We start from the raw sequence: 26,608 nt of genomic DNA, 5'->3' as shown, positions 1-26,608 counted from the left end.
CTCATCCCAAAAGCGCATAGTAAACCACTGAGCCGTGCCATGCACAGTAAGACCTCTGTCCAAGATGGTACGCCTCAAGGAATCCACAATAGAGATACATATGCCTCCCTGAGAATCCATAGTGCCAAAGCCAGTAGACCAAAGTGTCTCATATAGTAAGTCACCACTATGCCGAATATGGCTCTTGCACAAGTGGTTCTTCTGAAGCATCACGATAACAATGGATCCACCCACCACGCATCACTACAATTCCTGTCCCAATCGCCCACGATACTACAGAAACTGTGGTCTACCAAGTCCCTAAACTTTCCAGGAGACTATCCTTATGGGGAAGCTGTGAATATTGAGGCTGTTATAGTAATGAAGCACACAATATTCGATAGGGGTTGGAACAGGGAGTAGGCCACGTCGGAATGGTTTACGAGGCTGCACGAGACCAGTGTGGCAAGAAAACTGTCAAATCATAGATCAATATGCTTTGGCTACATGCCATGCCTCTGCAGTGAACCAAGAATCCTCATAGATAAATACATAGCAAGGGCCACTCAGTGGGTCAACAATCAAAAACATAGCCAAATGTCTCCATCTTGAACTAGTTGGACTGACAAACCAAAGAATGCTAAAGAAGGTCTTCAACGGGTCAGTCACCCCAGGTCATCCAAGTGGTGAGAGAACTCCAAAACCTAGGTCCTAATGGAGCTTGAGACACTGTCCATTGACCAATCTGGTTGATCTCTTCCATAAGGGGAAAGAGAAGCCAATTGCTCAATCTATAGCCTCCTCCCCTCTAGCTGGAACGAGGAAGATATGAACTTTACCAGGGGAAGGAGTAGCATCCTACCTCTATTGAAAATGTGATGAATAGTCAAACCTCTTCCCAATGCAGCTCATGCCCCGTCCCTCGAGGAACTGCCGAGTGTGGGGAAATCTGAATCTGCAGCTCTTGAGGTGTGGAGTCTCGCAAGTCACGACAGGAAGGCCCATAAGAGGGCCCCTATTAAGCACATGACAAAGAAGGAATTCTCAATCCAAAAAGTATGGGGTTTGCAAAGTAGAAGAATTTCTTGAGTATAGTGAAATTTGTGGTGGCCAAGCTCCCCTAAATCTTCAACCCTTTGAAACTGTAGAAGCACTCATTAAAGCACTCCATTGAGATTGGAAATCCATACATTAATTTCTTCCAAAATGCATTCCAATAACCCGTTCACTACGATATTCTACATTAAAGACACAAACTCACGATGTGGATAGCCTATTCTGATCCATTTCTGTATTGTTGGCAATTGGGTGAAAACTGTCATAATAGTCTGATGTAATCAAAGCATCATAAATTTTCAGAAGAATGAATATAAAGGACTATTATTGAACCTTGTCTAGTACTCTTGTTATAATTACTATCTACAGGAAACACAACAATATGTAATTTATGTATTTGAGAGTATTGCAAAATCTTGTGCTTAGAGAAAACATAGAATGATACCAGGAATAGAGCATAAGCTTGCCATGTGTTTTGCAACTTCTGCTACATCTATCAAACTCCTTATTTGTGAACTGGGGGGATGTTCCTGTGAAAGGAGAATGTTGTTTTTTTCTACTGTATCGAAGTCATGTATGACGTGCATGTTTTCTCTTGAGACAATCAGTTCTGAATCACTTCTGAACAGGGCATCTTGTTTTGTACTTCGATCACCCTTGCACAGAGAATTCTTATTGGCTCCTTCTGACAAATGGTCATTCTGGAGGTTATCTAAAAGAGATCCCTCCGTATTTTCTCCTAGCTTTGAAAACTTTTCATGCAAGTAGTCTTGCACTTCCCTTTTCTCTTCTTTCACAAGCTTTTCCTTTGATTGAATTATAGAAATTGAATTCAGTGCCACTTGCTCCAACAGGCAGTGCAAAATTACAGGCACACTAATAAAGCTCGTTGGAACTTCAGAGAGCAATTGATTGTAATACCTTCTGTCAACATTCTACAGGAAAATGCAGTTTGTAAGCTTTCTCCTAAAAAGAGAAACCTTCACAAAAAGTTCCCTCTTCAGATTTGACCACATGAAAATGAACTAGGATCCTTACAACAAAGAAAAATTCATTTCTTTTTGCTTCCGAGATTTCATGTTAGAAAACATTTCTGTTGGCCCTGATTATTTATGACAAAACTATATCAAACATCAATCATGCACGAAACATCCATGTTGCTTACACGTTAATGACCACATCCGTTGTCTGTTAGCATCATTGTGTATGTTTCTACCCATGCTCACACATGTGTGCATGTGTGTGTGTGCACGCGCGAACACGTGCTTTATCCTGTTGAAGCATATGCTGACGATTCCATGTTTTGGCCTAGAAATTAGCCAACTGATTTACATGGATGCTTTACAGCTATGTGGACTGGCTGCTGGTCTTAAGGTCAATTTTGGGAAATTCAAACTCTTGCCAGTGCATAAGATGGATTGGCATTCTATTTTATGGCGAGGTGAGATTGTGAAGCCAGATCAGATTGTGTAACATCTTGGATATCCTTTAGCTTGATCCGTACACAATGCAAAAAAATTGGATTGGGTTGAGCAAAAATTGGGATCCAAATTACATTATTGGAAATTGTCTACCTGGCTGTTACATGTACGCCTTAAAATTGTTTGGTCCATCTTGATGGCATATGTACAGTTTTTTCTACCATTGATACATTGGCCATTTCGCCGTCTTCGAACTTTCATGTCTCAGATTTTGGAACATTTTTGGTCCACTAACTCACACAAAAGAAGGTGGCGACTACTTTCTATGGATAAAATATGTACTCCAAAACATTGTAGTGGCTTGAATATTTTACAATTATGTTCTCATGCTATTGTGAGGAAAGCCACATTGCTATTAGTCATAGTTACCCGGAACGTGGAACGGGAACGGCGACGCGATCCCTGCGGAACGGGGGAACGGCTAGGGGTCCGAAACGGGAATGGCGCGGAACAGGAGGTATAAAAAACACCCAAATAGTGCATTTTTTAGCTCCTTGTGTTTAAATACAAGGAGTATTAAAGTCCTTTGACTCTAATACTCACAAAAAACTCATTTTGAAGACCATTCAACCTTACTATGACTAGATGATGAATGAGAGAGAGAGAGAGAGAGAGAGAGAGAGAAATGAAATGAAATGAAATGTTATATTAACGTCTTCAAAAGGCCAAAATGACCTATGAGACCAAACTGATACAAAAGTGGTGAATCTGTTACAATGTCTGGGTACCTTAGTACTAAAGTACTAAGTGTAAAAATAAATGTGAAAAACTAAATACAAAGTATTAAATATACTTCTTAGGAGCATTCTGGGTGTCTGGCTATAATGCTTCTAATCCTTTGTTGTAGTCTCCTCCGGTGAAGTGTGCTTCTGCATCTCGGTCGTGGTCGTCTCGATTTCCTAAGCTCAAATCGCCCTGTCAATGAGGGTGCCTTTGGTATGAATGTGGGTACTCCTTTGTGCTGGCTGCTGGCTTCTTGCTTCTCCTTCCACTCCTGCTTCTCTCGATCTGAAGAAATCTGTGATCTGCCTCTGAGGCTGTAGTGCTCTTTGTCTTCTCATTAGATTACCCCTGTGCCGATGTAGTTCCAGTAGGTACAAGCCTAAGCATCTTTGATCTTGGTATTGCATGACTCTATCTAGAGGTCCAAAGCCTTCTTTAAATAGGCAATGGAAACGCCCACGTATCTCATAGTATACGGTGCAATAGCATATGTAGTGTAATTCTGTCTCTGGCTCCATTCTGCATAACTTGCAAATTTTGCTCTCAGGTGGGATTCCCCTAAATCTGCCAAATTCAATTTCTAGCTGGTGTGAGGATGTATGAATCTGACCAATAGCACATCTCAAACCATGAGACACGTGGGTATCCATGTAGCTCGGGTGAATCACAAATCCATCTTCAGATACCTGTAGGAAGTTTTCTTTGTAGTCGGCCATCTTCGTGCCCAATTCTTATGTAGGGTCTACCCATGTCCTCTTAGTATCCAATTGTATAAGATCCTGAGGGATGATTTTATTAATCTCCGTTCGTGTAATTGCCAGTGATGGAGCCTCAAGCAAGTATGGAAGGGGGGTAATCTTTCCATACTGAACCCGTGTCTCTGAAACCACGAGGACAGTTGCTCATACCAGCATGATGTATCCCCTTTCATTGCTAATTGTCGAGAGGATTCGAGGACCAGTCTAGTATATCGGCAATTATTTGTATCCCACAAACCATGTATAAAGGACACTGATCTGGTAAGAGCTTCAATTTCGATCGGAGGGGCACCTAGTTCCGCTCGGGTAATCGCGTGGTACAGAGGCCTTGGCTCTAATCATTCGGGAAATCATAGATACCAAAGGTCTCTCCATTGACTTCCAATTATCCTGATCCACAGATGGTCCTCAAATTTGGACCCCATAAAGCATAGACGAAGCCACCACAGTATCAAAGAGCCAAAGTTTTGTTCGTGGTTCGTGAAACTGCACTTGTAAACACATCCTCTCCAACCCTCCCAAGGCCGCAGAGGCTCTGGACAATCTAGCATCCGTTGCTTTCTTAAGAGTAAACTTCAGTCCTACAAATACCACACCAAGGTATGTGTATGCATCTGTGTACTCTACTGTATCCTGGCCATATGCAAATGTAGGTGCCGATCTCCTAACACACTGCGGTGTGCTGTTAAACACCATACATTTGGTTTTACCCAAGTTTACCGACAGTCCACTGTCCTCCGCGAATTTATGTAATGCATCTAGCTGCCTCTGCATTCCATCTGGTGATTCTGTTATCAATACAATATCATCTGCATACAACAACAAAAGGATCCATGACCCTGCAAGTTGAGCACCTCTGTCACCCTCTCTATCAATGTAATCTGATACCTCATCTATGTACATACCAAATAAAGTAGGGGACAGTCGGCATCCCTGCTTTACTCCAACGGTGGAATGAACAATGTCGGAATCCCCTTCTCGAGTACGTACATAACCAGTTACTGACCCGTATAAGGCCATGATCCCCCAAATAATCTCTTTGGGGACCCCTAACTCTTGCATCCTGCGCATCAATCTGGCCCTTGGTATTGTATCAAAAGCTTTCCGAAAATCCACAAAGCAACAATACATCCTTCTACCGCTTGCTCTTCCTTCCTCAATAATGGCTCTGAGCGTAAGAATATGATCTAAAGTGGAATAACCCCTCCTGAATCCAGCTTGTCCTGTTGCCCTTATGCCCTCATTCTCTGCCCATCTACTCAATTTTTGTTCAAGAATGGATGCGTACAGTCGGGTCAATGTGTGACCTACCATAATGGTACGGTAGTTCCCGGGTATCATAGGATCCCCTGACTTGAAAATAGGTACGATAGTAGATAATTTCCAAGATTCAGGTAATCCTTCACACATGACCCGATTAAACAGACGAGCAAGGACTTCTGAAAGTAGAACCCTGGCATGGATCATATGTTCTGCTACTAAACCATCATGATCATATGCTCTTCTTGTCTTCATCTTATCAATGGCTTTTTTCACCATTTCCGTAGTAAAGAAAGTACTAGTAGTAGGGCATGGCTCTAGCGGATCTCGTAATGGAGGCTGTCCAGATACCATATATAATGATGTTACATATTGACCCCAAATCTTAGGAGAAATAATCGTCGGAGGCGGTGAGTGCTCGTGAAATAAACGCCAGGCCTCATGTGAGTCCTGACTCAAGAAGAGCTGATATAAATCCTTCTCCACTTTGGCTAAAAATGCCCTTTTCTTGCGACGTACTATACGCCGAAGAGCAATCCGAGACTACTTATATATGATGATCCCAAGTGTAAGCTCTTTCTGGACCTGGGTTCTCGTCTCTCTGCATTCCTTGTCATACCAACTGTTTTGAGGCATGTTCCCAGATCCTCTCTTCTGATCAGGTTGAGTATGTGGGTATGCCTCTTGTGCTGCTCCATGTAGTATCTCTGTTAACTGAGAAGTAATCTCCTCTACAGTGTATATTGGCTCGGCTGCCCACATCCTATTAAAGATCTTTTCCACATAAACTGAATCAGTCTCTGGCGTGAAAGATATCTTCTGTGTGTCTTCTTCCTTTGTACTTGAGAGGCATTGTATTGGAAGGAGATTGATAAGGTCAAGAGAGCATGATCCACTGCAATCCCAACCGGTCTGGGTCCCACCTTAAAGTCCTCAATACTAGAAATAAAGCTTGGTGAAGTCATGACATAATCCTTTGTACTGGCCCCATGCTTGTGCGGGAAGCATCTGAATCCCCCAGATAAAGGGAAATTCTCTAGACCATTAAGTATGGCCAAACCATGTATAGTTGCCATCTCCATGAGATGTCTCCCATATTCAGTGTGTTCTTTATCCTGTGAGTTTCTAGTAAGCCCCCTCTGTGATAAATCCACTTCTCTGAGCAGTTCCTCAGAAGTGTCATAGAATACTGCTTGAGAGTTGGCCGTTCTGGCATTGAAGTCTCCTAAAAGAACGATGTCTCCATCTCTAGAGAACTCCCATATGTCATTATTCAATATGGAGAAAGGGGACTGTCCTTTAGGTGAGGAGTATACTGATGTACTTGGAGGGAAGTAGCATATAGTAATATATAGAAATCTACCTGTCTGAGCTCTCATTCTCACCCACATATACCTTGCTTGCTCATCTTTCCTGATAATCTGTAGTAGTGATTTCAGCTCCTCTTTAAATCAGACTGCTGCTCCTTTTGAACCCCGGCTACCCCATATAGATCTCTTGTCTGGTCAACCAGATGTTTCCCATAAATAACCCTTCACATGTGGCATAAGCTGTCCCTGTATCTGGTGTGTCTCTGAGTAGAAAACTATGTCTCTATCCCTAAAGGTGTCTTCAAAGGCACCTACATCTAGCCTATATGATCCATTACAATTCCACGCCGCTATCCGGAGCGTCACCCCATAGGTCTCGCACCGTCATGATGAGCGCTTTTCCAGAACCACTACTTTCCCTCCTCTATAAAAGGCGATTTTCCCCTTTTCTCTTGCTGCCATGATCTCTGGCATCAACTCTTGCATGTGTGCCACTTGTGCCAATGTAAGGTCATCTCCCAGGAAAATACCGGTTTTCTTAATAGTTGGCCTCTTCTTTAGAAATTCTTTCCTTATTTCTATATTCGGGAAGCGGAGAATAAGTGCCCTATCCTTTACGTTTCCCTTCTCATCGATTCCTTTCTTGCCCACTCTCCATGCACTTGTGTGAGTAGGCTCTGTGATGCCCATGCGTTGTACCAATTCCTTCACTTCTTCATCTACATTCTCTTTGTCTTTGACTCCTGTGACCCGCACATGCAGAGCCCGATTCTTCCTTTTCTGCTCTTCCTCAATGGTCATATTAATAATGGTGGAGGTAGGTGTGGTCTCGGGCATCTGGGCCTTCCCTTTCTTCGCATCCTCAATCCATTTCTCTGCTTCATCAACCTTTTCTTGTGTCTTAAAAAGACGTTCCGCTCATGAAGATACCGTTTTCGATTTCTGTTCATCTCCTTCCCGTAGAGCTTTCATCTGATCCTTCATGTCCTCGAGCTCCTTCAGCACCGAAGGTTGTTCGTCTCCCTTCTCCTTAGTTGAAGATTTGCAAGCCGCAAGTTCTCCTTTTAGCTCCTCGATTATTGCATCTTTTTCCCCCATGTGCTTTTCCATATTTGTTCTCCATGCTTCAAAACTTGCTACTGCCTCATCGAGTTTCTTTTGCATAACGCATTCTGTTACATTTACTTCGGCCTTGATTAGGTTTCGTAATTCCGTTTTCAAGATCTGAATTTCCTCATTTTGTATCCCCCGGATCTCTCTCCTTAGTTCTCTCATCATGTCTCCATACATGGAGTTCCTGTAGCTCTCAGCGCTCACGTGCATTTCGTTCCTGATGTCATCCCTCATATAGTTTAGCTCTGATTTGAGCATCATTTGGACCTTCTCCATCATTAGCTCATCATGTATCCTGGAGGTTTTCCCAACTCGTAAGGATCCTGGTGATAGTACAGTATCTCTGTTTCTCCTTTTAAATGTAGCTGTTGTTTTTTTTGGGGTGGTGTAGCTATCTACACCCGGCCCTTCCCCTTCAATAGGCGGATCCATCGAACCCGAGCCACAAATGTGGCGACCCCTGCTACCTATGGAATCTTTGGCAAAGGCAGCGCCTGTCTACAGCTGTGGTGGCGCCCAAATTCGGCAACCCTTCGGGGTGGCACGCGTCGCCGCGACGGCGCCCAGAGAGAGAGAGAGAGAGAGAGAGAGAGAGAGAGAGAGAGAGAGAGAGAGAGAACAATATTATCCTTTAATTGTGCAAAAGTGGAAAACCTTACGAAGTAGAGAAGGCATCAGGCAAAAGGAAAGAGAGAGAGAGAGAGAGAGAGAGAGAGAGAGAGAGACTTGAGAGAGTGGGAGGGAGAGGAAGAGAGCTTGAAGGCTTGAAGCCTTGAGCCTTGAGAGAGTGAGTCTTGAGAGGGAGAGATCTTGAGAGTGTGTGAGGGAGAGAGCTTGAGCCTTGAGGATTAGCTTATGTGCATTTTATGAGTCCTTGAGGCCTTGCACACTTCAAAAAAAAGCCCAAACATTTACTTCAATTTTTTAATTTTTGCCAAATTTGTTTGTAGCCGTTGGCCGTTCGGGGGGAGTTCCGGAACGTTTCGGAACGTCCGTTCCGGTTTGCAATGTCCACCCGGAACATCCAGACATTCCGGAACGTTCCGGAACATTCTAGAAGGGAGTTGCCCCCCAGAACGCCGGAACGAGGGCTAGGGGGCGTTCCCCGGTAACTCTGCGATTAGTGCCAGTCAAACAAAAACAGCCTTGGACACTCCCATATGCTTATTTATGATGTCATGCAGTTTCTACACCCTGGTAGAAGTCCACCAACCTCATCACCCATACCTCCACATACAGCCTCATCCATTCCTCCATCAGGTTCTACATCTTCCAGGTCACCTTCCCCAGTGAAGCTCTCCTCCATTTTGTTACAGCAAGCTATTGAGCAACAGGCTCCTGAGCAAGAGGCCATGGAGGCGTTGACCAGTGTGTTGACCAAGGTAAACATCAAGTTTCCTACCTTCAAGGGACTCCTCAGAAGATGCAGACGACCATGCAAGGAGGTTTGTATCTCTCTATAGAGGTCGTGGTCTTAACAGGGAAGATGCTTATTTCGTACTCTTTCCATCTACCTTAGATGGCTTAGCAGATAAATGGTACAGTCAGTTTGCAAAGAACCATTTTGCAACTTGGGCAGCTTTAAGACAACAGTTCTGTGCACCATTCAGGCCAGGTGACTACCAAGAAAAGGTGTTGGATGAGTTAGCCAACATGGTGCTCCAGCAAGAGGAGACTTTTACAGAACTCATGATTAAAACCAAGTCTCTGGTTGCCAAGCTTCCCCAGCAACCCGGTGAATTTATGGTTAAGAAGTGGGTGGAGAAGGCTCTTCCCAAAACTTCTCAGCAAAAACTCCGAGAGAATCTCCGACCCGACACCACTCTGGAGGAGTTTGTCGCGGCTGCTACTAGGATAGAGGGGCTAGGAAGCTGTTCACCAGCTCCCCTCACATAGAGACCCCCTCAGATCCATTGACTTCTTTACGTAGGGAACTTAAAGCCCTAAAACTACAACGTGCTCTTCAAGAGGAGAAATCAATCTCTCTTAGACAGAAGAAACCCCCACATCTGGAAGCTTTGGATCGAATGAAGAGAGAGCTAGAAGAGCTTCGATCTCAACACGAGACTAAGGCTATGGTATGGTGCATCTCATGTCGCTCTCCAAGACACCCTCCACAGGACTGTCCCCTTCGGGCTTATTGCCACTTCTGCGAAAAGTCTGGGCATGAAGACAAGGATTGCTACTATATCAAGGGATTGCGGCAAATACAACAAAGTCTAGGTCCTTCTATCCAACAAGGGCTAGCACCTGCATCCAACATGGTTTCACCCTATGGCCATCAAAACTCGATGCCACCTCTGCTGACAACACCTCCTATGCAAGGTATGCACAACAACTTTGCATCCCCTTGTTTTTATCATACTAATGCTCCTTCCGTTCCCCAAAGGTTCTACACGTCAGCATCCGTCCCCATGCAGCAAGGGTGGAGACCACCTCGCCCCTCCAATAGACCAATTTTATGCTATAGGTGTGGGGAGTATGGGCATTATCAGAGCAAAGGTCCGTTGTCAGAAGGGTCCCCCCCTTGCCGACACTGCCCTGAAGCTAAGGATCACTATAGTAAGGACTGCCCAAAACAACGTGCATCCACGTCTGCAAGCACAAGCCAGAACCAGCAAGAGTTTAGATTCCCAAAGGTTAACCTCATCACAGTAAGCACCATTCCACAGGCCCCGCCTTCCACTCTAGTAGTTGCCTCTCGAGATGAGTTGTGAAGCAGGTGGAAGAGCCGGCTTGTGTGCTCACACGGGCACAAAGAGCTGCTCTTGGTCACAGCCTTCTTGGCAATCCAACTTTTTCATCGCCACTCACCCAAATGAGTCAAACTCCCAATATTAATAACGACCAAGCGTGCAAGACACTCTAATTTGATTATGGGATAGGGGGAAGAGAGGTTAAAAAAGGGTGGGGGGGGGGGGATAAGGAATATAGGACCAAATGCGTTTCGCTCTTTAGAGAGCTCATTAGTGGTATTCCAAGGGAGCTTGGAGAGGGAAAAGAATTTTTGGGAGAGGAGTGTGAGGGTTGCTTAAGTAGGGGAGGTTGAGTGCAAGTTTTTGGGAGGGAGTAAAAAAGGTGGGAGATTTCCTCTGTTCTCTTGACCCCTTGACTTCTTTATGCAAGGAACTAGAAGCCCTAAAGTTACAAAAAGCTCTTCAGGAGGAGAGATCCTTCTCTCTTAGACAGGAGAAGCCTCCACATCACGAGGCTTTGGACCAGATCAACGCGAGCTAGAAGAACTTAGGTCTCAGCAAGAGACTAAGGCTATGGTCTAATGTAGCTCATGCCACTCCAGGACACCCTCCACGTGAATGTCCCCTTCGGGCTTATTGCCACTTCTGTGAAAAGTCTGTACATGACGACAAGGATTGCTACCACCTCAAGGTACTACGGAAAATACAACAAAGTCTCGGTCCTACTCTTCAATAGGGGTTAGCATCGGCATCCAACATGGTTTCCCCCTACGGCCATCCAAACCACATGCCACCTTTGCTGACAGCCCCTCCTTTGCAAGGTATGCAAAGCACTTTTCCCTCTCAGAGAATTTATCATGCGAATGCTCCCTCAGCCCCTCAAAGCTTCTACGCCTCCACCTCCACCTCCATGCACGAGAAGCAAGGACCACCTCGCCCTTCAACTCGCACATCAAATTGGCCCATTTTGTGCTACAGATGCGGGGAATATGGACATTACCAAAGCAAATGTCCCCCCGCTAGAAGGGTCCCCTCCCTACCGTCATTGCCCTGAAGCTAAGGATCACTATAGTAAGGATTGTCCCAAACTTCGTGCATCCACGTCTTCGAGCCCAAGTCAAAGCCAAAATGAATTTACCTTTCCCAAGCTCAATCTAATATTTGTTACCACCATCCCTCAGTCGCCACCTTCTGCCCATATGGTTGCCTCTCAAGACAAGCTGCAGCTGGTAGAGGAGCCCGCGGGTGTCCTCACTTAGGCCCAGAGGCCAGCTCTCGGTCTTAGCATTCCAGCAAGTTCAACTCCCCTACACATTATCCCACTAGTGGATAACCCACTTCCAGCTATTGACAAGCCATCCCCTAGTGCCAAGCAAGGATCCTCATCTCTGCTCTCCGATATTGATGAAGCTTTCTTGGAAGCAATTGCCGATCTACAGCAGATTAAGGTACCAGAGAAACCACTGGTAGAAAAAGAAAAGCTTACAACAGAGACAATCTTGAAGAACACCTTCCAACAAGTTTCGCTCTATTACATGCTACGGCTAGATGCAACTTTTCGAAGTGACACCCTTGCAGTTATTCAGTCGCTTTACCCTAGAGCACATCCTAGTGACAGGCGCCTCCAAGTGCAACCATCAGAGTCCTATACGATATCCTATCCCACTATTCCTCTCACTGATTACAGAAGCCCTCGTCTCGCCGTGTTCATCTTGGGGCGGCAATTCTCAGGAGTGATAGTGGATGGTGGATCTGGCATCAACCTGATGCCCTTATTCACTATGTTGGCTTTAGGTCTACAGCCTACTCGATCTGCTCCCTTTATAGTTACGTTGGCTAACCAGAGGACATTCTATCCATTGGGCATAGTGGACAAGGTGCCTCTACAGGTACAAAACTTCACCTTTAGCTTGGGTTTTGTTGTTGTTCGTCTTCCGCAAGTTGAGGGAGGATTTCCTTTGCTCATCGGTAGACCATGGCTACGGCACACTAAAGCACTACATGATTGGGGAAACGACGCAATGTGGATACACACTCCTAGCTCCCCAATGAAACCCATTCGACTCGAAGGAGGTATGGATCAAGTGGTGCAGCATAGTTTCTTGTCAATGGAGTCCAGCCCTGAACTAGAACAGCCACTCCACCTGATGGGTCAAAAGAAGACTTGTTGGAGTGGTTGGAAGCTACCAAGTATATGCGTTGTTATGGAGACTCTATTCAATATTTGCCTGAGGATACATCCTCTTTCAAAGTTTCTACGTACCTGAGCCCAATGAGCCACTTGAGCCAGCAGCAAGTGTGGAGGTCACTGAACCATGCGCCCTTGGTGGAAACCTATAAAGAATTATAGAAGGGAAAAGAAATCTCCTCTACAGGATTTGAACCACACCTCAACCTCAGCCCCATTGGTGTCTGCTTCTTCGACCAAGCCAAAGCTCTCCTCTGTGTCTAGCAAACTACCCTTCATCAAGCTTCCTCAAGGCGGGGTACAACAAAAAGATGCTGATTTCAAGCTTGATGAGTCCCCCGCTCATGATATCACTCTGCTCCTAGAGGCAGCAACCTCTTCACCTACAACAAATTCTTCAGCAGTGCAATCTCCAAACCGAGTAAAGCGAGACACCTTCAACCACTCTGATGCACACCCAACTCTCCTAGACAGAATGCAAAGCAGACAATCATATTTGCTCTGGTCTAGGTCACAGAAGATCAGAGTAGTCCCTTTTGCAAGAACAAAAGAGTCAAGCACTAATGATCTTGCAAGAGCTTGGTTGGTAAAACTTCTGGAGAGACCAGGGAGTGTACGACTATCTGGAATTGGAATCAGCATACCTCAGAGGGGATGTTACTTTCACAACTTGGAACAGGTCACTTTCACTTTCTCCACATCCTCTCTATCATTCTGTGCCTCCTCTTTCTCAGCTTCACCCGATATCCGGTGCCCCTATTTACCCCCTTTGCCCCCACCTACCCCCACCCCTTCCCCCTCTCGCCCCTACCCTCCCTCTCCTCATCCCTACCCGCTTCCCTCCCCTCTCTCCTTGTCCCTCACCACCCAGTCACCCCTCTCCACCCTTGCCCCCTCTCTACCCCTCATCTTTGCTCTTGCCCCTACCCACCCCCTCCCTTCTCCCCTCGCCCCTCACCTTTGTTCTCACCCCTACCCACCCCCTCGCCCCTCTCCTCTCGCCCCTACCCACCCCCTTTCCCCTCGCCCCTACCCTCCCCCTCTCGTCCCTCACCATCCCCTCGCCCCTACCCATCCCCTCCCTCTCTCCTCGCCCCTACCCTCCCTCTGTCGTCCCTCACCACCACTCGCCCCTACCCTCCCCTCTACCCTAGCCCTCACCACCCCTAGTCCCCTACCCACCTCCTCAACCTTCCCTCCTCGGTCCGAGGTATTTTAACTAGCTGAAAGGTATTTTAACTGGATGAAACCTTAAAATCCCGGTTAGATTTTGAGCTCGCCTAGAAGGAAACTCGAAAATTTTCACAAGTTTTAGTGTAATTACCTGCAATAGCTTCGAATCTTGACCTCAAACTAGGAGTCTTGAGTCTCGCGTCTTGAGTTCATGCACAACACGTCTACACTACCCCTTTACATTTGAGCCTCGACACCCCCATTGTACCCTTGAGTTCTGGGCTTGGAGCTGAGAGTGCTGCCACGCCAAAGTCTGTACTGGTTCATTTGAGTTAGTCGAGTCCCATGCTGTTCAGGTTCTAGTCGCTGTGTTTGCTCTGTTGTTCATCGTTTTCAATGTTTTCATTCTGTTGGAATGAGGTTTCACGCACATTGCACTGAGGAGCACTCACTGTAGAAAGCACGACACATCATCTCCGCTACATTCCCATGATTGTCGTTCCACATGAGGCATGTGAGAGTGCCCAATAGTGTTATCTGCAAGCTTTGGTGCATTATTAAAATCCCCACAGAGAAATGCATTGGAACGCTAACAATATGAGGAGACGGCACTCCACAATCGTGCCCTATCAGTAGATGTTGTGTATACATATAATCTGCCAAATACAAAGACTTCCCCATTAACAATACATTCATCTCCCAGCCGGATTTTTTCCACATGCAACAATATGATGATTTTGTAAGCGATATAAGGATTGATTATACATTGTCTCTCTCCGATCATGCTCCCATATGATTGAAACTCCATTTTGGCTCCTTTTCTACCAAAGGACTCCTTACCCAGGAGATTAATGTGTTATCCAAGATTATGGCAAAAGATACTTGCAGCAGATTAATGCACTTCGCTAACAATTCCTCTCTTACTAAGACTCAGATGGCTGAAATGCTCTCTGCTCACACTATGTTACAAGATAATGATGAGAGGAAGTTGGCTAAATGGCAGACTCGAGCTCACAAGCAGGCTTTTACAGATAAAGGCGGTGCCTCTAAACAATTCTTCTAGTAGTTACATCATTCTAGGCAGTCTCAATCTATCAGAGAGCTAAACTATCATCTGGGGAGTGGACCTCATCCTTAGAGGAGCTTGCACAAGCCCTGCACTCTCGTTATGGCAAGATCTTTGAGGCTGCTTCATCTCCCACCCAAGAAGCCCGCCAAGCGGGTCATTTGTTTCTATCGTTTGTTACTCCCATTCTTTCGATGCAGCGGGCTCAAGACTTGGAAATTTCTTTCACTGAGACGGAATTGTATGCTAGTTTGGGCCGTTAAAAAGCTCCCGGTTGGGATGGCCTTAAAGTGGTGTTATTCTTGTCTTTTTGGAATTACCTAAAGCTGCCATTGCTGATCATGATGAATACGACTTAGGAGCAGCAAGAACTACCGTCTTCTTGGAAAGAAGGCTTGCTCAAGTTCATACCCACGCAGGCATTATGTGAAGAATTCTCTCATTGGTGGCCAATTACGCTCATGTCTGTGGTTTATAAAATGATTGCCAAAATGCTTGTTAATCGACGCAAGTGCTTTCTGCATGAAGGCTTGCATCAATCTCAATATGGCTTCATTCCACGGCGTCACATTACGGGTAACCTCGCAAATGCCATCATTGGAATGGAATATACAAAGTACACTCGACAAGATGTCTTGGTCATGCAAATTGACATTGAAAAGGCGTTTGATACTGTTCTTTGGGACTACATTGTAAGTACCATGCAACAATTGGGATTTGGGCCTAAGCTATCCCGCGTGGTTTTTTTCTTGTATGCACACAACACTTCTGCAGGTCCCTTGGATGGATTTCTCACAGATTCTTGTCCTTTGGGACGTTCACTAATGCAAGGATGTCCTCTCAGTTCTTTGCTTTATGCAATTGCCACTCACCCCTTGCTTATGTATTTGGATTCCTTGACCTCCATTGGTGAAGCGGTTCATGGACCCTCCTCAATGATTCTTCAATATTTAACCATAGCATACATAACAAGCACCATGAAGCTCTAAAACACAATTGATCAACTAGAAAAAGAAATACGTTTTGAGCAAAAAAACGTTAGAATAGAAAACGTTATGAGACGTATTGTACGTTTCAATGCGGGACGTCGTGTATTCTAAATAAAATACGCGTATTTTAGCTGCTATGACTTTATTGGACAGGCCTATGCGGATGACTCTTTATGCCTCGCAATCACTATAATGATGTGGAGAAAATTAAGCATACTCTTCACTTGTTTGGATTGGCGGCAAGCCTTAAAGTTAATTTTCGTAAATCCAAGCTATTAATTCTGACTGAGTGTGACTAGCATAAGATATTGTGGCTAGGGAAGCTTGTTCCTCCGCACACCATAGTTCGTCATTTGGGTTATCCGCTGGCTTGGGATGTATCAGCTGCGCAAAAATTGGATTGGGTACATCAACGTCTGCATTCCAAGTTAAATTATTGGAAATTGTCCACTTGGCCACTACATGTGCGTCTCAGGATGTCTAGTGCATTCTCAAGGCCTATGTGTTCTTTTATTTACCTCTATTATCTGGTCTTAGTTGCAATTGTAGTCCCTTATGTCTAGAATTTGGAGCATTTCAAGAGCACCTTGTCTAGCAGAAAGGCTCTTCGGCTTTTATCTATGGACAAGTTGTGTTCTCCCAAGCACCTTGGAGGACTAACTATTTTGGATTTGCGAATTCATGTTTATGCTATTGCTAATCTTGGTGGAGCAATAACAACCCTCGGCACTCATGATATCACATTTATGTGCGCAGATTGTCATGCCATCCTTTGGCCATTGGCAACCCCTATTAGGACGTCATTTTGGGGAAGCTTGAAGGATACATTCCAGGATGTCCCTTTACTTCTTCTCTCATTGTTGATTGGAAGGCTGTCACTTTGCATTTGGCATGGCATGGTCGACAATCTTCTCTAGGCAACTCCCTTCCATTGTATAGTGGGCATTGGAGAAGGGCGTTCTCTTCGACTCTGGTCGAACAGTCTTCTCGCCAGGCGTATTTTCTTTCTTAAAAAGGAATATGCCAGGTACATCAGGTAGTGGACGACACGGGTCATGTTCTTTCGTTCCCTAATGTGGTGTCCCTTTTCCGATAAGGAATCCACTATTCTCTTCTTTGACGGGAGATTTAAAGGATGCTTGCTGATCACTTACCCGTTCCTCCTTTTGGTTGTGGACTCCCACTTCCCTTATTGGAATCTTGCCTCTACCAGACTGGAATGCATTTCAACGGACAATGTTTATGCATTCTTGCAATCCGATGCGTGGATTGTGCGACATGGTAATCAACTGTAATCAATCTCCAAGTCATCCTTGTGGTGGCAACGAACATTTTCTTGTGGCACTGCTTAGTGGGAGCTCTACCTATTGCATGCAAGGCATATTTCACTTCTCATTGTCTCGGATGCCATGAAGTTGAGGAGACTGTGCCACAGTTATTGTGGGGTTGTCGTTGTTCCAGATCCTTCATTCGGTCAATACTCCCCCCCCCGCAAATAACCACAAGAGTTCAGCGGGCCATGAGTATGTGCGCAAGCATTCTCAAACATCAATTTTCTTTAGTACTCTTTCCGAGAGTAAATCACCAATCATTGAAATGAGTATTAAAATTGGAGTCAAACAATGCAAATCGGCACCAAGACAGGTTTAAAATAGATACCATCCATTTCACGCAAATTCCAAACAGGATCACCAAACAAGTTCACACCAAAATTAGGGTTGAATTTCTTCCACAAGGTTGTAGTCGACCGCAACATGGTCCGTAAGCTCTTGGATAGACAATGTTCTTGTAGCAGTGATGGTAGTCCCAAGACATAGCAATCACACTGGACCTCCAAGGTTATCATCTCGGGAAGAGACACCTGTTGAGATATGTCCAAAGACTGTAGGTTGTAATCTGCTAGGGTTTCCATGGCAAGCATTTCAGGATACCCCACTTTGCACTCCAAAAAAGATGTTTGAAAGCATGTAGCGTCGAGCAAAGATTTTCTTGAAAGCTTGCCAAGTCCTTGGAGTGCGCGGCTTGGTAGCTATAGACATCCACCACTTCATGGAACTACCTTTGAGAAAAACGGTGGCTCGAAAAAAAAATCTTTGATCCTTCTCTTGCAAGTGATCTTTATGGCTTATGCCTCGTTAGACAGAGCGATGAAGATGGGAGCGCGCCCGATGTGTAATGGAGTAAGGGTGGGAGCAGCTAATAAGTCCGGGGTCGGGGCATGAGGATTCTTTGATAAAATTTTTGGTGAAATTTTCGGCACCATCTTGCTCTGTTTGCTCTTTGGTAGGACCGGTATGCTTTAAGAAAAGCACACGCCTGAAGCTCTGATACCACTGTAAAGGGGACAAGCACCACGTGCCAACAGAAAAGAACAAACTGAACAACTTTAAGCACTTTAGAAAACAACTGAACTGAAAGAGATGCACGAGACACGAGACGGGAATGGTGGAATTCCACCCGAAGAGAGTACTGGCACCAAACGTTGGCGCCCCTTTCGGCATTTATTTATATTGCTTCAACTCAGTACAAGCCGGTACTCTGTCATCTGCACTCCCACACGGAGACGTGCCAGAGAATGAGTCCTTGGCTCATATTTAAAGGCCCTTGGCCTCTCAAAAGCAATTACATGAAAAGCTTCAAGTTCTAAAAGCATTAGTCCCAAAAGCAGCCAGTGCGAAATTCTCGCCATTCCGTGCAGTTTTGCCACGTCCGTAGGTGTCGGCGCAAAATGCGGAAATCGTATAGTGCCACATCATCGTGTCAGCACGAATTGCAAGTCATCCGTATAATTGCCACGTCATCAGCTTTTATGCAAGAAAGTGTGTCCCACTTTATTTAGGTCACTTGGGCCCCCATCGGACGGGGTCCCATAAGTTGGTAAGACTTCTTCTTCTGCTGGATCTTCTTCTTAGGGTTTGGGCTCCTCGGCTCGGATCTGCAGGTTGGCTCCATTCTTCAATGGCTTGACACGTCAACAGTTTGTGACATCCACCCTTCAAAAGACTCTCTACTAAGGATGTGGATGATCATGTGAAGAGGTTTCTATCCTTATGCAAAGGTCGGGATCTAAAACAAGAAGATGCCTACTTGCTGTTGTTTCCATCCATGTTGGACAGCCTTGCAAACAAGTGGTACAATCAGTTCATGGAGAACCACTTTGTGGACTCGGACACTTTAAAGAAGGTTTTTTGTGTTGCCTACCCACCAGGGGACTATCAAGAAAAAGCTTCAGATGAGGTAGAGAACCTTGCACCACAAGAAGGTGAGATTTATTGCAGAGATGACAAGAACCAAGGCATTGGTGGCCAAGATGCCCAACAACCACGTGACTTTATGGTGAGAAAATGGGTTGAGAAGGCCCTCCCTAAGGCATCCCAATAGAAGCTCAGAGAGTCTCTCAAACCAGAATCTACTCAAGATGAGTTTGTTGCTGCAGCCACAAAACATCCTTGTTTTCTTAAGGGCTAATCTATCCCATTCCTCCCAAATATCTTGGTCTGGGACGAGAGTAGCTAGTGCTCTGTTCCAAACAAGGTTATGGCAGCTTAGAACATTTCTGTGGATGAGACTTCTATTGAGGTCCCACCATGCGTGCGAGCACCTGTAGATGGAAAAGTGTCTGTGCACTCAGTGAATGCAGGTGCGGGGTGCCTCTCAATGGAGTGTGCACGAAGTCCCTCTCTAAATGAACTGTACAAGCAACAGATCACAACTAGCACAGCTAACAAAGCACAAAGTTGAATAATGATGACACAGTAGAATAAGACCCAAAGCTTAGTTGAGCTCCACTACTCACAATGTATCAATTACAACGACTGGGTGGTAGCACTCTCAGCTCCAACGAAGGACTGACAAGGTAAAATGGAGGTGTAGAGGCTCAATCCGTGCATGGAGTGTGGATGTGTGCCTGTGACTCAAGACTCATGACAACACAGACAGAGAGACTTGCATAACATAAGCTCCATAAGAAAACAGCTCCTTCGACTATACAGACGCAAAATATCCAAGGGAGGGATACTGAGAAGTGTTGAGGAATACAAACTCAACACTAAGTCAATTAATCTCCTACATAGGAACCTCCTCTTTTCTTTTTGTCCCAGAAAAAGATCCTTCCATTAGTTACGAAAACTGCTCAATGGGCTACAATCTGTCCCTGCTAGAGAAGGCTACATCAGCATGTGGAGAGAGACTCACAATGAAAAAACAATGATGTCTAAATCAGGAGATGGAAACAACCACACTAGTGGACGGTACTACCATCTAGGCACACCATGGACCATGGTGAAGAAGGGCCCTGGTTGCCTGAGTTGCAAGAAGGCCTCGCAGCGCTCCTGCATGCAGTCGGAGCTGCCCTGGAGTCTCTCAAACTGGCCCCTAAGTATGTGAATCAGTTCCAGCCAAATGTCACAGACAGTCTCCGCTGGTGGGACGGGTCGAGCCTCGTAGATATGAAAGCAGCGAGCTCGCCAAATGAACCACAATGTAAGGCTGCACATGAGCTCCCGACACTACTCTCTATCGCTGCTCCACTGCCAAAGAATCGGAAGCCAAACCTGCTCTGCCATGGGGCAGTCCCATAGACAGTGCCGCTGTGTCTCAAGTGGGTGGCCATAGGCGGCACATACTGTGGAAAGGCCATTATGCACCAACCAACTCCCGACTGCAGTAGCTCGATGTGCAGCTAGCAACTAAAACATGGTGACTCGCCTCGGTTGCCTACTGTCCCACAAACGCTCCCAAAATCCTGCCACAAACTTGGAAGTAAGACCCTCCTCCTGCCAGAGAGCCGCTGCAACAGGACGAGCCTCTCTCCTTGCTGTCAGTATGTGGCGACCCAGCTGAGCTGTGTATTGGAAGAACGGTGTCCCAGGGTGATCAGCTGGTGTGAAGGGATCCCGCCAGAACCACTCCCTTGGGTCCCGCTGCACTCGCACCAAAGGGTGGCTTTCCCATTCCTAGAGCCCCTACTGTCTTGACTCAAGGGTCGGGGTCTATGACACAGGTCTGCCGTCCACTGATGCCCACAACTTTGATCCGCTAAAAGCAGCACTCGACCACCTTTGGTACCTCTGCAGTGACTCTGTGGAGGCAGCCCTCCCTCTGAACCTCGAAGAAACTACAAGAGCCTAAGTCTGAGCAAGCCCTAACTGAAATGAGGACCTCCAGTCTCGTGAAAGCCCCCATCTAGCAGGGAGCTGCTGCCTCCAAAGGGGTGTACCACTCTACAGGTATAGCCTCTACAATATCCTAAGCATGCTCTACACATCCCTCATGTCTCGCAGCTGAATGTCCTAAATCTCCTCAAAAACACTCCCAACTGTAGTAGCTCGATGGGCAACTAGCCATTGGAGCATGGTGACTCTTCTCGACTGTCTGTTCCACAATTGCCCCAAGAATATGCAAAGAACTAGGTCGTGAGACCCTCCTCCTGCCAATGATCAGCTGCAAAAGGACGAGCCTCTCTCCGGTTGTCAATATGTGGTGTCCCAGTCGGGCTGTGTACTCGAAGAAGGGGGTCCCCGGGTGATCGGTTGAAGTAAAAGGATCCCGCCAAAACCACTCTCGAGCCCATAACCGCCAGTGTCCTAACTCAAGATCTGATGGGTCAGGGTCTATCACACAAGCCCTCCCACTCATGTCCACAACTCGGATCCACTGAAAGCAACACTCGGCCTCCTCTGGTGCTTTTTGTTTTGTTTTAGGAGTCGGGTAGGGCACTCCCGGCCTCTCTCCTCATACACCAAAAAAGTGCACAAGAAGAACGACCAGGACTATGCACTCAGAATCCTAGGGCATACGCTTTTGTCACTAGTTTCCTCTGAACTGCGAGAGGCCAGAATTATCTACACTCTTAGAGCCATGCCCTTGAGAGACCCATTTCGCTAACTAGTCATGGGCGTGACAGCGACCAAGTACCTCTGTTCAAAGGCCCAGGTACTACGGGACTTGCCTCGGTCTTCTCTTTGGAGTTGCCTCCTCCAGGTAATTTATCGCTCACCTCACTAAACTGCCCTTGTAACCCGACGGTTTTCCCCTAGGAAATGCCATACCCGCTTGGAAGGGCGTTGGCTCACAGGTGGCGTCCGCTGAGGTTGGTGGTGTCTCCCATTGCACCTCCCAACCCCTTTTAGGTGAGGTTGACCCCCCCCCGGGGGGGCAAGGCACTTGGGTGCTCTTGTAGCTCATTTGGCTTCGCTTCGGGAGAATGACGTCATTTCCCTCGAAAGGGATCGGATTCAAAATAAAGCATAGGAAGGAGGGCATCACCCCCCCCATCCGCCTATGCAGAGCACCCAAGTACCGGGGTCCAACCTCACCGAGGAACTTCGCCATTGGCATGTGCCCTGCCGTTCCGTCCCTCGAGTGCGGATCACGGCGAACCCAGAAGGCCAGCCGCTTCCCGGGAGCCTCCCCACCAAGGAGGATAACAGTCCTTTCTTCCGGGTCCAAAAACGGGTCGATAGCATTCAAGACGGAGTTAAATCGGTTTAGCCAGCGCCTGCTAGAATCAACCGCCAAACAAGACACCAGTGAATGCGGAAGCAAACGACCCTCTAACTGGGAGCAAGGTCGACCTCTATAGGGATGGCAACTCTCCACCACGAGTTTAACATCCCACCCGTACCTGCCTTTCATGGGGGACAATGAGCAAGGGCTTTTGACAAGTACCGCTCAGTTTCATCTACCTAGATAGGCTCCTTGGTAAATAAGAAGCCTAAGAACCAACCGTTCAAGAAGTGGACTTGGACGACAAGAACCAAGAACTGGATGAATAAATATATCCAAGCGGCTGACTTTAGCTCAGTTCGCCACCACGCATGCGACAAGTGGGACGAGAGGCATTCGTGCATGGCGTGTCACGTGACACATCCAACCCTATGTGTCCGTGGACAAGCTACACCACAGCAAGGTTCAGTCAGTTTAGATTAGCAGTGATTTGGCACTTTTGTGAGTCTATTCGTAGACCGTGCATGCCCAGTCACTGAGTGTAGATGCATATCCTCCGATTGCACACAGCATGATCACCAATACTCCCTTCACAATCCATCAGATTCAATCAGGGGAATTTTCCAGTGCATTTAGCCTATTTTCCTATTTTTGGTTATTTTCACTTATTATTTTTAAGTGACTTTCCAACAAAAGTAGGTAGGGCAAATTTGCTAAGTTAATATATAAGCAAACCCAAGTTAGCACTTTCTGGCAGAAGAGGCAGCAAGAGCTTCCCGCTCAACAGGCAACTTCTCAGCAGTAACCCCTCAGACCCTCTTAGCGTTTTTGCATCTCCCACCCTCCCTCGGCATTTTCTTAGCATCAGCCATCGCCATCAAAGCCCCCCCTTTTCTAGCGTTTGTTCCCCCTTCAGGCAGCCCTAAAGCCCAGCGTTTTGGGATCGCAAACCATCAGCAGAACCCAGCGTTTACACCAGCCTTCAGGCCTTGAAAAACGCAGCCTATGGTAGCATTTTTACAGCAGGTTTTTCAGCCTATAAAACACAGCCCTTGACTTGCAGATTCTCAGCGTTTTTGAAGGCATCTAGCTAGCGTTTTTGCTAAGCAACAGGGCACATCAGCGTTTTAGTTCTCAGCCCTAATCTGCAGCAAATACACACAGTTTTCAGCCTTAGACACAGTAGCAGAGCAACCCTTGAAGCATTGCAGAAGAACCGCTATTTTCAGCCCAAGAAAACGCAGCCAAAACAGTCATTTTTAGCCACCGAACAGTCCCGAATTTCAGCGATTAGAAGATCACAGATGTCAGCCATCAAGTCGTCGTGGTCATCACCGTCGTCGTCGTTGGCATAGTCCAAGTTGCATCAGTCCATTGCATACGCATTGTACACCACCTTTGTGCAATAAAAGTAGACCACTCTCGCCGACAAGAGTGAGGCCCTCGGAGGAGGGTTTTACAACCACTCGGGTGTCGTATCTCTTCTCTCTGCTTCTCTCAATCTCATACACTTGCACGCACAATATCCACTCACTTTGTTCGTGATCATAGCACTCTCCATAAAGACGGAAGGCTCTCTCCTTCCCTAAGAACTGAAAGGAACCTTGAGCAATATAGATCACTAATCTTGAGAAAATACAACATTCATTCTACTGCACCTTACATTGGTATCAGAGCTTTGGAAGTGTTCTGCATTACTCAAAGAAAGAACAACAAGAATTTTTTTTGCTTGTTGCGGTCGCACGAACCCAAGTTTACTTAGGCGTGGCGATTCCTAATCGTGTTTTGTTGAAGAGTGACAGGAATCCCAAGAAAGAAGGGCTTGTCCAGCCTCCCATTGTGTCTCTTTTCACTTATTAAGAGCGGACCGTGCACTTAGCGGCCGGCCAATCGACGTGAGGTGGGAAAAAGCAACCTTGGTGTGAGCGCAAGGCCGCCAAGGGGTGCGCCCGCAGAAAGGAGTAGAACTTGGGTGAAGAGAAGATCCTTCTGCAACGCGATTTGCAAGCGAAAGAACCCCTCAAGATCCTCAAGAACCCAAGAACCAAGACCCTCAAGAACCCAAGTTCCTTGTGAACTTAAGAACCAAAGATCATAGTGCATGGTCGTCACTTGAAGCGGAATGGATACTTCGCATACAGGTGATGAGCATGAGAGAGGCGGCGAAGAGACTTTTTCGACCCTCCCCCTTCGCCATCTACGCCACGAGTTGCACTCACTCCTATGGAGATGATGGTCAAGTCGATGTTGGACATGATGGCACAACAACAAGAAACGAATCGAGTTGCATTGGCACAACTCGCCAGCAAAGCAGAACAACAAGAAGCTAGGGACCGTGAGCGCGACGACAAGATTGCAAGAATTGCCACAGAACAAGAAGCCAAGGACCGCGAGCGCGACAAAAGAAACGCCAGACATGCCGCACAACAGGAAGACAAGCGCCTTGCTTTAGAACGAGCGCGACGCAAGAAAAGAAAGAAAAAAAATAAGGAAGGAGGAAGCGGCAGCACGAGCCGCGGCCTTGGAGGCCGAGCGTGAAGCTTGACGAGAGCTACGCACTCAAGAATTGCTTGCCCAAGTCCTAGCCTCGAAGACCGAACCACCCAAAGATCGTGGGAGTTCATCAAGTGGCGCAAGCCACGACGCGGATTCCAACCATCCAGTCACAAAGAAGTTGACTTTCAGTAAGTATAACGCTAAGATGGATACTACGGTTATTCATTCTTGGTTGCATCAATTTAATGCTTATTTTGCAACAACTAAGAAGACAGAAAATAGCAAAGTTTTGACGGCAGCTATGTACCATGCCGGTGATGCCATTAATTGGTACCACGCATGGCAAGAGACACAGCTAGCCGCGCACCTAGAGGCAGCCGACAATTTCACGCCCCTCTCTTTTAGTTGGGCTGATATCCAAGACAAGCTCAAGGCGCGGTTTATGCCACCTCAGTACCTCACACGATTGAAGGACGATTGGCGCTCTCTCAAGTAAAATGGTATGCCAGTCATGTCTTTTTCTAATCGTGTTTTGCAGCTAGGCACTCAATTACGCAAATCGGATGATGAGCGCAAAGAGGCTTTTCTCTTTGGATTGGACGAGTATATCAAGTACGATGTCGAGGTACTCAATCCAATCGATCTCAACAAGGTGGTAGCCATTGCTCTCGCACAGGAGATGAAACACAACAAAGGAAAGCCTAAGGAGAACAAGACTTCCACAAGTACCTCGCAGACTTCTCAGAACCCTCAGAACAGTAAGAACGGTAAGAATGGTAAGAATGATAACTCTTCTAACCACTCTTCCAACAGTCTCTCATCAAAGAATTCTTCCAATGAATCTAAGGGTAAGGCTAACACAATTGCTAAACCTAAGCTTACTCCAGATGAAAAGGTAGCACAAGGAATTGTAGGAGGATACATCATGTCAGAAGAACAAAGCACTTATTCTAAGGAAGGTCGTTGTTTTCATTGTCACATTAAGGGTCACATAAAAAGAACATGTCCTAAGCTTGAATCGAATGAATCTAAAGAACCCACAGCACCCACTACATCTGTCAATGCGATGAATGATAACACAATTGTGCCCGCAGTTTCTCAAGACCCTCCCATTGATGATTCTCTCATTAAATGTTATGGTCGTACGTCGGGGCACCGTTTTGTCATATTGTTTGATCCAGGTAGTATGCATGATGTGATCAGTTCCTCTCTTGTTGAGAGAGTCCGCCTCGAAGTTAGTCCGAGATCTCCTATCGAGGTCTCTGGCTTTCGTCCTGGTATGGACGCTCTCATCACGGAGGAGTGCCTTGATGTGTTGTTTGCAATTCAACAAACTACCTTCACTAGAAGATTTGTTGTTTCTCCTCTCTCAGGATGTGATATGATTTTGGGCATTCGATGGTTTCGTGATAATGATGCTCTCATGAAATTTGCCGCTAACACTAAAACTCTCAATGCCGACAGTGATTCTCCTATTGTCATTCATGGAGAGGACATTGCTTCTTCTCCATCTCTCATTGCTAATATGCAGGACAAGGTTGAAAGGATTCGGGATAAGGAGATTCTCTCAATCTCTTCTTCTCCAAAGCATGATACCCAGGATTTGCATGATTATGAGAAGCATGATGGTTTGGATGACAATGACCAACATGATGATTTGCATGAAGAAGATGTGATTGTTCACAAGGATGATGTGTTAGTTGATGCTTTTTCTAGCGAAGCTAACCTTGTTGTAGATTCGCTCAATCACCAAGAATCGATCTTGGCTTTCAAGTCGAGGTCCACAGATCCCCCAAACAAGATTCGATAGATCTCGAAGAAGCAATCTTGGCTCTCGAGCCTTAGTCCAAGCCTTGGTCCAAAGAACCCTCAC

At 46.2% G+C, this 26,608-nt stretch overlaps 1 protein-coding gene across 18 annotated transcripts in view; it reads right to left on the bottom strand.

Annotated features, from left to right (window-relative positions):
* The window catches only part of LOC147430687 (uncharacterized), a 198,764-nt gene that overhangs the window by 121,648 nt on the left and 50,508 nt on the right, over window positions 1-26,608 (bottom strand). For 17 of the 18 annotated variants that reach the window (XR_015185642.1, XR_015185641.1, XR_015185643.1 and 14 more), the window contains one exon: window positions 1,481-1,970. Coding sequence is in view for 15 of the 18 variants with exons in the window: in XM_086493279.1 (XP_086349405.1) it covers window positions 1,481-1,970 (490 nt within the window). In the remaining 3 variants the exon portion in view is untranslated. The remainder of the gene's footprint in view (window positions 1-1,480; window positions 1,971-26,608) is intronic. The other variant, XM_086493284.1, reaches the window with a different exon arrangement.

This window comes from Adiantum capillus-veneris, chromosome 21, assembly GCF_014529385.1.
Source record: "Adiantum capillus-veneris isolate H3 chromosome 21, ASM1452938v2, whole genome shotgun sequence".
Taxonomy (NCBI): Eukaryota; Viridiplantae; Streptophyta; class Polypodiopsida; order Polypodiales; family Pteridaceae; genus Adiantum; species Adiantum capillus-veneris.
The sequence above is the reverse complement of the archived record's forward strand: the minus strand, read 5'-3'. Positions and strand labels throughout refer to the sequence as shown.